This window comes from Symphalangus syndactylus, chromosome 5 (genome assembly GCF_028878055.3).
Source record: "Symphalangus syndactylus isolate Jambi chromosome 5, NHGRI_mSymSyn1-v2.1_pri, whole genome shotgun sequence".
Lineage (NCBI taxonomy): Eukaryota > Metazoa > Chordata > Mammalia > Primates > Hylobatidae > Symphalangus > Symphalangus syndactylus.
Window position 1 is genome coordinate 47,343,568 of NC_072427.2, and position 11,828 is coordinate 47,355,395.

General features: G+C 51.2%; 1 protein-coding gene across 3 annotated transcripts; it reads left to right on the plus strand.

Annotated features, from left to right (window-relative positions):
* The first annotated feature begins 6,192 nt into the window (after positions 1-6,192).
* On the plus strand, positions 6,193-11,756 carry LOC129482467 (uncharacterized). 3 transcript variants are annotated; one of them, XM_063639028.1, is made up of 3 exons: positions 6,193-6,413; positions 7,266-7,721; positions 11,489-11,756. In XM_063639028.1, the coding sequence occupies exons 1-3, from the start codon at positions 6,205-6,207 to the stop codon at positions 11,748-11,750; spliced, it is 927 nt and encodes a 308-aa protein (XP_063495098.1). In that variant the 5' UTR covers positions 6,193-6,204; the 3' UTR covers positions 11,751-11,756. The 3 variants fall into 3 exon arrangements, with proteins under 3 accessions (XP_063495098.1, XP_063495097.1, XP_055134320.2); XM_063639027.1 differs by lacking the exon at positions 6,193-6,413 and having other exon boundaries at positions 6,828-7,721; XM_055278345.2 differs by lacking the exons at positions 6,193-6,413; positions 11,489-11,756 and adding an exon at positions 9,659-10,835 and having other exon boundaries at positions 6,828-7,721.
* The last annotated feature ends 72 nt before the right edge of the window (positions 11,757-11,828 follow it).

The following is an 11,828-nucleotide window of genomic DNA, read 5'->3' on the forward strand; positions in this document are numbered from 1 at the left end:
TCAAAAAAAAATCGCTAAAGGCCAGGTGCAGTGGCTCATGCCTGTAATCCCAGCACTTTGAGAGGTGGGACGATTGCTTTAGACCTTGCAACTGGCCTGAGCAACACAGGGAGACTCAGTCTCTCCAAAAAATAAAAAATTAGCCGATCATAGTGGTGCATGCTTATAGTCTCAGCTACTCAGAAGGCTGAGGCAGGAGGATCAATCGCTTGAGCCCAGGGGTTTGAGGCTGCAGTGAGCTGTGATCATACCTCTGCACTCCAGCCTGGGTAACAGAGCTGAGACCCTGTCTCAAAAAAAAAAAAAAAAAAGTATGTATACACATTGGAATATTATTCAGCCCTTAAAAAGCAGAAGGTTCTGTCATTTGTGACATGGATGAACCTAGATGACATGATGCTAAGTGAAATAAGCCAGGCACAGAGAGACAAATACTGCGTCACCTCACTTATGCCTGGAGTTGAAAAAAAGGCCTGGGGCAGTGGCTCACGCCTGTAATCCCAGCACTTTGGGAAGCCAAGGTGGGAGGATTGCTTAAGCCCAGGAGTTCGAGAACAGGGTGGGCAACATGGCAAACCTGTCTCTACAAAAAGTAAAAAAATCAGCTGGGTGCAGTGGCACATGCCTGTAGTGCCAGGATTGCTTGAGCCAGGGAGGTCAAGGCTGCAGTGAACCATGATAGTGCCCCTGCACTCCAGCCTGGGTGACAGAGTGAGACCCTGTCTCAAAAAAAAAAAAAAAAAAAAAAGTTCATAGCAGTCAACAGTAGAATGGTGGTTAGCAGAGGCTGTTGGAGAGGGGGTGGGTTGTGGGGGAAAGGGGAGACACTGGTCAAAAGGTACAAAGTTCCAGTTAGGAGGAGTAAATTCTGGTGATTTATTGCACAGCGTAGTGACCAGTTAATAACGATGTATACTTCAAAATAGCTAAAAGAGGGTTTTAAATGTTCTCATCACAAAGAAATAAATATTTGAGGTAATGGATATCCTAATTAGCCTGATTTGATCTTTTTTTGTGGTTTTTGTTTTTTCTTGAGACGGAGTCTCACTCTGTTGCCTAGGCTGGAGTGCAGTGGCGTGATCTTGGCTCACTGCAACCTCCACCCCCCAAGTTTAAGTGATTCTCCTGCCTCAGCCTCTGTAGTAGCTGGGACTACAGGCATGCACCACCACCCCTGGCTAATTTTTTGTATTTTTTGTAGAGACAGAGTTTCACTATGTTGGCCAGGCTGGTTTTAAGCTTCTGACCTCAGGTGATCCGCCTGCCCTGGCCGCCCACAGTGCTGGGATTATAGGCGTGAGCCACCGTGCCCAGCTGATTTGATCATTCCACAATGTATACATGTAACAAAACATCACACTGTACCCCATAAATGTATACAATTATTATCTGTCAATTAAAAATAAAACTATAGATAAGTCAAACTGGGATTCTAAAATATGTTCAACTAGCCACATTTGGGCAAGAAGAAACAAAACTGAAAACTGGGAATAAACAAAGTGATAAAAAAAAAATCACAAGGAGACTAGCCTTGGCAACATGGCAAAACCCCATCTCTACAAAAAAATACAAAAATTAGTCAGGTGTGGTGGTATGTACCATTGTCCCAGCTACTCAGGAGGCTGAGGTTGGAGGATCACCTGAGCCCAGGAGTTCGAGGTTGCAGTGAACTATGATCATACCACTGCACTCCAGCCTTGAGTGACAGAGTGAGACCCTGTCTCAAAAAAAAATAAGAGCTTATCCTGTCTTTTTAGTCAGGATAACCAAATAGCCCTGGTCAATGAGGTAAAGCTATATTTGACAGATGGATTCTATCAAATATATTAAGAATGACAATTAGAAAATCACTTTGAGGTTGGACACGGTGGCTCACGCCTGTAATCCCAATACTCTGGGAGGCCAAGGCGGGTGGATCGCTTGAGGTCAGGAGTTTGAGACTAGTCTTGGCAACGTCGTAAAACCCTGTCTGTACTAAAAATACAAAAAATTAGGCGTGGTGGCCCCCACCTGTAATCCCAGCTACTGGGAGCTCGAGGTGGCAGTGAGCCGAGATTGCACCATCGTACTCTAGAGTGAGACCTGTCTCAAAAACAACAACAACAAAAACCTAAAACTTTATTTTATTTTCTTTTGAGACAGGATCTCAAAGCAAATTTTTGTATTTTTAGTAAAGACGGGGTTTCACCATGTTGGCCAGGCTGGTCTTGAACTCCTGGCCTCAAGTGATTCACCCCCACCTCGGCCTCCCATAGTGTTGGGATTACAGGCGTCAGCCACTGCGCCTGGCTAAAAACCCAAAACTTTATATTCATTGAATAGCAACTACCCATTTCCTCCTTCCCGGCAGCTCCTGGCAACCACCATTCTACTTGCTGCTTCTATGTGTTTAACTATTTAGATACCTGATATAAGTGGAACCATGAAGTATTTGTCTTTCTGGGGTTTTTTTGCTTATTTGTTTTATGAGACGGAATCTCGCTCTGTCTCCAGGCTGGAGTGCAGTGGCACGATCTCGGCTCACTGCAACCTCTGCCTCCTGGGTTCAAGCAGTTCTCCTGCCTCAGCCTCCCAAGTAGCTGGGACTAGAGGCACCCGCCACCACACCTGGATAATTTTTGTATTGTTATTAGAGACAGGGTTTCACCATGTTGGCCAGGATGATCTCGATCTCCTGACCTTGTGATCCACCTGCCTCGGCCTCCCAAAGTGTTGGGATTACAAGCATGAGCCACTGTGTCCAGCCTAAGTACTTGTCCTTCTAGTGCAATATCTTCGAGGTTACCCGTGTTGTTGCATGTGGCAGTATTTCCTTTTTTTAAAGGCTGAATAATATTCCATTGTATACCACATTTTTTTTTTAGTGGGTGCAGGGATGGGGATAAGGTCTCACTCTGTCATCCAGGCTAGAGTGCAGTGGCATGATCACAGTTCACTGTAGCCTCTGACTCCCAGGCTCAAGCAGTCCTCCAGCCACAGCCTCTGGAGTAGCTGGGACTACAGATGCATACTGCTATGCTAATTCTTTTTTTATATAGAGATGGAATCTCCCTATGTTGACCAGGCTGGTCTTGAACTCGTGGGCTCAAGCGATCCTCCTGTCTTGGCCTCCCAAAGTGCTGAGATTACATGCATGAGCCACCATGCCCAGCCTATTATATATCACATTTTAAAAAATCCATGTATCGGTTGCTTCCACAACTTGGGAATAATGCTTCAATGTGTGTTATCTCTTGATTGGGGTGGCAGTTATATGACTATGTATTTGTCAAATATTGCAGTCTGAAAGGGGTACATTTTACTATATGTAAATTATACCTTTATTTAAACAAGAGAACAACAAACAAATTACTCCATAGATTATTTGGTGGTCACAAGGTATGAAGCATATGTTTTCTAATGCAGAGGTCTGGCTGCCACAGCCCCCATCTTGATCAATTTCAGCTCCCACTAAAGTGGGACAATGAGATATTAGGTGCCTCCTGATATGATGCAATTCAAAGTACAGAGCAGTGGCCAGGCTCAGTGGCTCATCCCTGTAATCCCGGCACTTTGGGAGGCTGAGGCAGGTGGATCACCTGAGGTCAGAGGTTTGAGACCAGCCTGGCCAACATGGTGAAACCCCTTCTCTGCTAAAAATACAAAAATTAGCTGGGAGTGGTGACACATGCCTGTAGTCTCAGCTACTCAGGAGGCTGAGGCAAGAGAATCAGTTGAAGCCGGGAGGCAGAGGTTGCAGTGAGCCAAGATCGTGCCACTGCACTCCAGTCTGGGTGACAGAGCAAGACTCCATCTCAAATAAAACAAAACAAAAAACAACGAAGTACGGAGCAGCACCTAGGAAGTATCCCTGAATATTTATATAATCAAGCCTTTAGATCTAATTCCCAGCATGCAGGATGAACCACAGATAGAGGAACAATCTCTGTGACAATATCAGTGACACCCTGAGGATACATTCAGACAAATTGAGAATGTGATGCATCATCTATCTCAAAGGACAACTGGCTGAGACTCTTCAGAAAGGTATCATGAAGACCAAAGAAGGGGATGAAGTGGGTGGGAGAGGGAAGGTGGTTTCATCTAGATTTAAAATTATTAAAAAGATATAATCCGGCCAGGCACGGTGGCTCACGCCTGTAATCCCAGCACTTTGGGAGGCCAAGGTGGGCAGATCACAAGGTCAGGAGATCGAGACCATCCCGGCCAACAGAATGAAACCACGTCTCTACCAAAAAAATACAAAAAAATTAGCTGGGTATGGTGGCGGGTGCCTGTAGTCCCAGCTACTCGGGAGGCTGAGGCAGGAGAATGGTGTGAACCTGGGAGGCGGAGCTTGCAGTGACCGGAGATCGCGCCACTGCACTCCAGCCTGGGAGACAGAGCGAGACTCCGTCTCAAAAAAAAAAAAAAAAAAAAAGACATATTGGGATCTACTTGAAGAAACCAGCTATAAGGACATTTTGAGGGCTGAGCACCATGGCTCACACCTGTAATCCTAACACTTTGGGACCCCGAGGTGGGGGGATGGCTTGAGCCCAGGAGTTTGAGGCCAGCCTAGGCAACATAGTGAGACCACGTCTTTACAAAACATGAATTAGCCGGGCATGGTGGTGTGTGCCTGTAGTCCCAGCTACTCGGGAGGCTGAGGCTGAGGATCACTTGAGTCCGGGAGGTCAGAGGCTGCAATGAGCCATGATTGTAGCCTGGGGGACAGAGTGAGACCCTGTCTATATGTGTGTATGTGTATGTATAGGCCGAGGCGGGCAGATTACTTGAGGTCAGGGGTTCAAGACCAGCCTGGCCAACAAGGCGAAACCCCGTCTCTACTAAAAATATGAAAATTAGCCAGGCATGTGGCACACGCCTGTAATCCCAGTTACTCGGGAGGCTGAGGCAGGAGACTCACTTGAACCTGGGAAGCGGAGGCTGCAGTGAGCCAAGATTTTGCCACCGCACTCCAGCCTGGGTGACACAGTGAGACCCTGTCTCAAAAAAAGAAGTTACTGTTAACTAATATCTAATAACTTAGATATTATTAGATATTGTCAACTAATAGCAAGTTGTTAATTCTATTCATTTATTTTGGCAGAAGTATTTTAAAGTAAATTAGACAAATCATGACATTTCATACCCAATACTTTAACATGCATCTATAAAAACCAATTTCTTACAAAGCCACATAATTTTATTACACCTAATAAGGAGACGTAGCAGGGTAGTGTGAAGGAGGGGAAATCGTGGCGATGGGTTAGGTATACACTTAGAATGAAGTGCAGACCCCACACGGAGGCCCTCCAGAGGCCCAACCGGACCTGACCTGGGCCCTGTTTGCTTCTCTGTCTTCACCTGCCAGCACTACCCGCAGCTACACTCCAGCCACACAGGACTTCTTTGAGTTCTTTCAGTGACAAATCTGTTTCTCGCCCCAGGGCCTTTGCACTGGCGGTTCATTCCGCCGGACATGTCGGGTTTTCGCGGGCTGGCGCCTTGTGATTTCAGAGACTCTCCGCGACAGAACCATCTCAAGTGGGTCTACCTCCTCGCCTTTTTTTGTTGTCGTTGCTTGGCTGCACTTCTGACCGGGCAGGCCGTGAGGATGTTTGTTTATGAGTTAGGTCTGACTGTTCGTTGGTGCTTAGGATCCCCATCGGGTCCCTAGGGCCTGTGCGTACCGCGCACCTGTGCACGTCCTGCGCGCAGCTGCAGGCGACTCCTCTGGCTCGTCGCTGCTGTTTCCTGCTGGGGGTGCCGACCCTGTACCAGGATAGCTGGGTGACTTCCCCCAGCCGCAGAGACAGCGGCGACCCGGGGCCTCAGACCTGCCCCCGCATCCCGCCGGCGCCAGGCAGTGGGAAGTCAGGTTCCTCCGCCACCTCCCAGCCAGGTAACTGCCCCGAAGCCTGCCCCAAAGCCTGGAACCCCTCCAGCTCGGGGACCCCACCCCGAAGAGTCGCTACCGCCTCCCTGAGGGACTACACCTCCCAGCGGCTCCCAGCGCGCTCCCGGGCACCGCCCGTCCAGGCATTAACCCTTTAGTGGCTGCAGTGGCGACGAGCGGAACGGAGTGCAGGTTCCCGGGGAGGGGGCGTGCAGGATCGGGGTGCGGGGGGTGCGCTGTAGGGCTAAGGAGAGGATGGGCTTTGGGGGGCACTGAGGAGGAGGGGAGTCAGGATTAACCGAGGACAGGGTCGCAGCGGGGGCATGGGGAGGACGAGCTCTAGAGCGCCGCTCCTCCCCAGAACTAGGATTTGGAGCCTTACGTTCTCCCGCAAAACCAGCCCTGTGGGTGCCAGGCCAGGGGCGGCGCCCAGGTGTGGAGGGGGCAAGGTACGGGCGTCTGCCGTCGCTACGTGCCCTCTTCCACTTAAGGCACACCTTCGCCTCCGATTCCGAACCGCCCGGGGAGACAGGCAAGTGGCAAAGCGGGGAGGGCGAAGGTGAGGGGTCGATACCCCCACCCCAGGGACCAGGCGCTGCCGCGGGCCCTTTCCCTCCCCTAGGCCCGGGGCCGGAGCCTCCCTGGTGCCCGCCGTCCTCCTGAGGAGCCATGGGGAGCGGCTCCAGCGCATGGAGGCAGCCCCCCCGCCTCGTCCTGGCCCCTACCCTGACCCGGGTGCGGCCGCGGGGATGTCCGGCCGGTGGGGCAGGCCCGGGGCTCTCTGCGGCCGAGCGGCCGATCCAGCCGCTCCCCCGCGCCAGGCCGAGCTTCGCTCTTTCCCTCGGTGGTGAGCGGCCAGATCCAGGCGCGTCCTAAGTGGGTGGGGTGGGGGCGCAGGGAGGGGCGGCCACGCGACCCTAAGACCCTTTCAGATGGTGGGAGGGCCTGGAGAAAGAGCGTGTGCGGAGGGGATGCTCCCTCAGATGGGGGGTCAGGAAGTCTCCTTCAAGTGTCCGGGACAGAGGGACAGCAGGGACCAAGGCGGAGATGACGTCAGTGTGCGAGGGGAGCCCGGAAGAAGGCTGCAGCCGCGGCCCCGCAAGGGTTCGGACTTTCCTCTAAACGCGGCGGAAGCCCATGGAAGGAAGCGGTTAGCAGCAAGGCAGAGTCCTGCTCCCTCTGCAGCCCCAGCTCCCAGCGCCCTGGGCTTTGCAGGCACTTGTCCGGGTAGAGGATTGAGGGCCGTGGGGAGGCCCGCACTTTCCTGCCAGCCACAGCTGGCCACATGCCCATCTGACCCTCCGAGTTCTCTAAAAATGGGGCTGACAGCCCCTACCTCACGAAGTCCACACCGGGCTCAACCCGCTGCCTTCCTCCCCAACAGGACTCTGCCACCCTCCCTCAGGATGCCTGAGGGCCCTGAGCTGCACCTGGCCAGCCAGTTTGTGAACGAGGCCTGCAGGGCGCTGGTGTTCGGCGGCTGCGTGGAGAAGTCCTCTGTCAGCCGCAACCCTGAGGTGCCCTTTGAGAGCAGTGCCTACCGCATCTCAGCTTCAGCCGGCAGCAAGGAGCTGCGCCTGATACTGAGCCCTCTGCCTGGGGCCCAGCCCCCCCAGGAGCCGCTGGTCCTGTTTTTCTGCTTCGGCATGTCCGGCTCTTTTCAGCTGGTGCCCCGCGAGCAGCTGCCACGCCATGCCCACCTGCGCTTTTACACGGCCCCGCCTGGCCCCCGGCTCGCCCTATGTTTCGTGGACATCCGCCGGTTCGGCCACTGGGACCTTGGGGGAAAGTGGCAGCCGGGCCGCGGGCCCTGTGTCTTGCAGGAGTACCAGCAGTTCAGGTAGGGCCAGCACCAGGTGTGATGAACATAGTCGTGGGCTCCACACCTGGCTCTCTTAGTGCCTTCTTGGCCAACAAGGGGCGAGTCCCTGCCCCTTCTGGGCCTCAGTCCCCTCATCTGCAAATCAAGACAGTGTCCCTGTCCTGGGTCAACTCCCTGAGCCAATGGACATGGAAACTCAAAACTAAATGGGGGCCGGGTGTGGTGGGTCACGTCTGTAATCCCAGCACTTTGGGAAGCTGAGGCGGGCAGATCACTTAAGGTCAGGAGGTCGGGACCAGCCTGGCCAACATGGTGAAACCCTGTCTCTACTGAAAATACAAAAATTAGCCGGGCATGGTGGCACATGCCTGTAACCCCAGCTACTCGGGAGGCTGAGGCAGGAAAATCGCTTGAGCCGGTGAGGCGGGGGTTGCAGTGAGCTGAGACAGCACCACTCCACTCCAGCCTGGGCAACAGAGCACGACTCTGTCTCAAAAAATAATGATAATAATAACTGATGGGGGAGGAGAGAGGAGAGCCAAGAGGAGGATGGGTAGGCAGTGCCCTGAGGACATGTGGCCAGTTAGTGTCAGAGAAGCTGGGGGTCCCACCCACAATCCCACACCACCTCTCAGGGCTCCCAGGAGGCTGAGAAGATGGAGGGGCTTTAATATGGTGAGGCTGAGCGGAATTGTTTCAAGCAGATGGGGAGGGGACTACCTCATGACATGGCTTCCGCCTTGGGCTTTGTGGTCTCCCACATCCGGCCTGCCCACTACTCTGTGTCCTGTGGTCTCCTCTGCGCCACTTCCCTGCCTGCAGGAGGGTGTAACAGCCCCACCTGGGATGAAATGCAGGTCACCTCAGATGGCACAGTGTTGGCCACTTCCTTTCCTCTGAAGAGGAAACGTGTATGAGTCTCTGCTTCATGCCAGGCCTTGTTCTAGGGGCTTGGGGTACAGCAGTGAACAAGATGAATGTGGTCCCTGCTCCCACAGAACTGATGTTCACATAGGATAGGGAAATGAGAAATGGACCCATGCCTTAGGAAAACCCAACAAGTGAAGGAGGTAGAGGATGACTTGGCCGAGGGTGGGGGTACATTAGCAATGGCCACTCTAGGGAGGTTTGAGCTGAGTCCTAACTGATGAGAAGGAGCCAGCCAGAGGAAAGCACTGGAACTGGCAAGAGTCACAAATGCAGAGGCCTGGAGTAGGCTTGGCAAGTTCTCCCTTTCTGGGGGATGCTGTGCGTCCGTTGGCCCTTAGGAGACTTGGATGCCTGTGGGATGGGTTGGAGATGTCTCTGGTGCCTTAGAAGAAAGTTGACTCCTGGCCTTCCCATGTGTGAACCCCAAGCACATCCCCAGGGAAACATCTGTCTTTGGTCCTGGATTCCTCCCACCTCAGCCTTCCTGGGGAAGGCTGGCTCTGAAGTTTCTCTCAAACCGCGAGCATTTGGGCTGTTTTCTTAGTCCTCCAGCTGGGGCGTGTCGCAGTTAGCTTCCCTCAGGGATCAGGGCACCTCCCAGGCTATCCTTGTACCTTCACCCCAGAACTCTGTCTTCCGGCCCACTCATCACACCCATTAGTCAGTCTTGCCATGACCCTTTTCCGCAAAGAAACAAGATGCACATCCTCTTCACGGTGAGGAGGGGAGACCCATGACCCCTGGAGGTGGGGTGGGGGCTACTAGGGCCCTCACTGGTACTCCACATATCTCCTGCACAGAGCCAGACAATATCCAGGATCTTGAGAAGAATGGACCCTACCAATGGCAAACCCACATATAGTCTCTAACCCACCACAAATGCTATACAGGGAGCTCCAGACTGCAAACACACTTGAGGTCCTGTGGCCACACTGTTCTCATGTCCTGAGGAGTCTGAGGTGATACACTCACAACCTCATATACAACCTCATGTTGCCTTTTTTTCTTTTTTTTTTTTGAGACAGGGTCTCGCTCTGTTGCCCAGGCTGGAGTACAGTGGCGCCATCACAGCTCATTGCAGCCTCAACCTCCAGGGCCCAGGTGATTCTCTCATCTCAACCTCCTGAGTAGCTGGAACCACAGGAGCACATCACTAAGCCCCTGGCTACTTTTTAAATTTTTGGTAGAGATGGGGTCTTCCTTGTTGCCCAGGCTGGTCTCCTGGGCTGAAGTGATCCTCCTGCTTCAGCTTCCCAGAATGCTGGGATTACAGGTGTGAGCCACCACACCAGCCTCATGTTACTTTAGGTCAGTATTTTTCACCTTTCATAATGAATTTATTTTTAATTTTGTTTTTTTTTGTGTGTGTACACAAAGACTGGTACACATTAATAGCAGCAGTATTCATAATTGTCAAAAAGTGGAAACAATCCAAATGTCCATCAACTAGTGAAGGGATAAACGCAATGTGGTACATCTATATAATGGAATACTTTCAGCAGTATCAAGGAACAAAAAAACGGATACAGGCTACAAAATGAATGAACCTTGAAGAAACCAAGTGCATAACACATACTGTATAATTATGTTTATATGAAATGTCCGGAAAAGGCAAATATATAGAAACAAAGTATATTAGTGGTGCCTGGGGCTAGAGGTAGGGACAAAGGTGGACTGCAAATGGGCATAAGGGATCATTTTGTGGTGAAAGAAATCTTCTAAAACTGGATTGTGTTGGCCGGGCGCGGTGGCTCAAGCCTGTAATCCCAGCACTTTGGGAGGCCGAGGCGGGTGGATCACGAGGTCAGGAGATCGAGACCATCCTGGCTAACACGGTGAAACCCCGTCTCTACTAAAAATACAAAAAATTAGCCGGGCGTGTTGGCAGGCGCCTGTAGTCCCAGCTACTCGGGAGGCTGAGGCAGGAGAATGGCGTGAACCCAGGAGGTGGAGCTTGCAGTGAGCTGAGATTGCGCCACTGCACTCCAGCCTGGGGGACAGAGAACGACTCTGTCTCAAAAAAAAAAAAAAAAAAAAAAAAAACTGGATTGTGATAATGGTTGTACAACTTCATAAACAGATCAAAAACCATTGAATTGTACATTTAAAACTGTATATAAAATGGTAAAGATGGCAAATTATATATGTATGTTTTACTTCAATAAAAAAATAGAAATAAAATTAAATGGTATGTAAATTACACCTCAGTGAAACTTTTCATTTATTTTTTCTTTTCTTTTTATTCTTTTTTTTTTTTTTTTTTTTTGAGACAGAGTCTTGCTCTGTTGCCCAGGCTGGAGTGCAGTGGCACGATCTTGGCTCACTGCAACCTCCGCCTCCCAGGTTCAAGCGATTCTCCTGCCTCAGCCTCCCTAGTAGCTGGGATTACAGGTACTTGCCACTACACCCGGCTAATTTTTGTATTTTTAGTACAGATGGAGTTTTGCCATGTTGGCCAGGCTGGTCTTGAACTTCTGACCTCAAGTGATCCGCCCGCCTCAGCCTCCCAAAGTGCTGGGATTACAGGCATGAGCCACTGCACCCCGCCCATTTATTTATTTTTTCAAGACAGGATCTCACTGTCCCCCAAGCTGGGCTTCAGTGGCATGAATTCCTGGGCTCAAGCCATCCTCTCACCTCAGCCTCCCAAGTAGATAGGACTACAGGTGCCTACCACCATGCTGAGCTAATTACAAAAGAAAATTTATAGAGACTGGTCTCAAACTCCTGGCCTCAAGCAATCCTCCCGCTTCAGCCTCCTAGAGTGCTAGGATTACAGGTGTGAGCCACCATTTCCCACCTCAGTGAAGCTATTTTTTTAAAATAACAATAATAATAATAGCTCTCGGCCTTAGCGCCATTTTCTTGGAAACCTCGCACCATGAAAGCCAAGTGGAGGAAGAAGCGAATGCACAGGCTGAAGCGCAAAAGAAGAAAGATGAGGCAGAGGTCCAAGTAAACTGCTGGCTTGTTGCACCGTGGAGGCCACAGGAGCAGAAACATGGAATGCCAGACGCTGGGGATGCTGGTACAAGTTGTGGGACTGCATGCTACTGTCTAGAGCTTGTCTCAATGCATCTAGAACTTCATCGCCCTCTGATCGCCAATCACCTCTGAAACCCACCTTGCTCATAAACAAAATGCCCATGTTGGTCCTCTGCCCTGGACCTGTGACATTCTGGACTATTTCTGTGT

What these genes read in the sequence shown, in the direction of transcription:
- LOC129482467 (XM_063639027.1), top strand. Translation starts at nt 6,853, where the DNA reads ATGCTCCCTCAGATGGGGGGTCAGGAAGTCTCCTTCAAGTGTCCGGGA. An exon ending in CAGGAGTACCAGCAGTTCAG is followed by an intron (nt 7,722 to 11,488) that starts GTAGGGCCAGCA and finishes TCTCGGCCTTAG; the next exon opens with CGCCATTTTCTTGGAAACCT.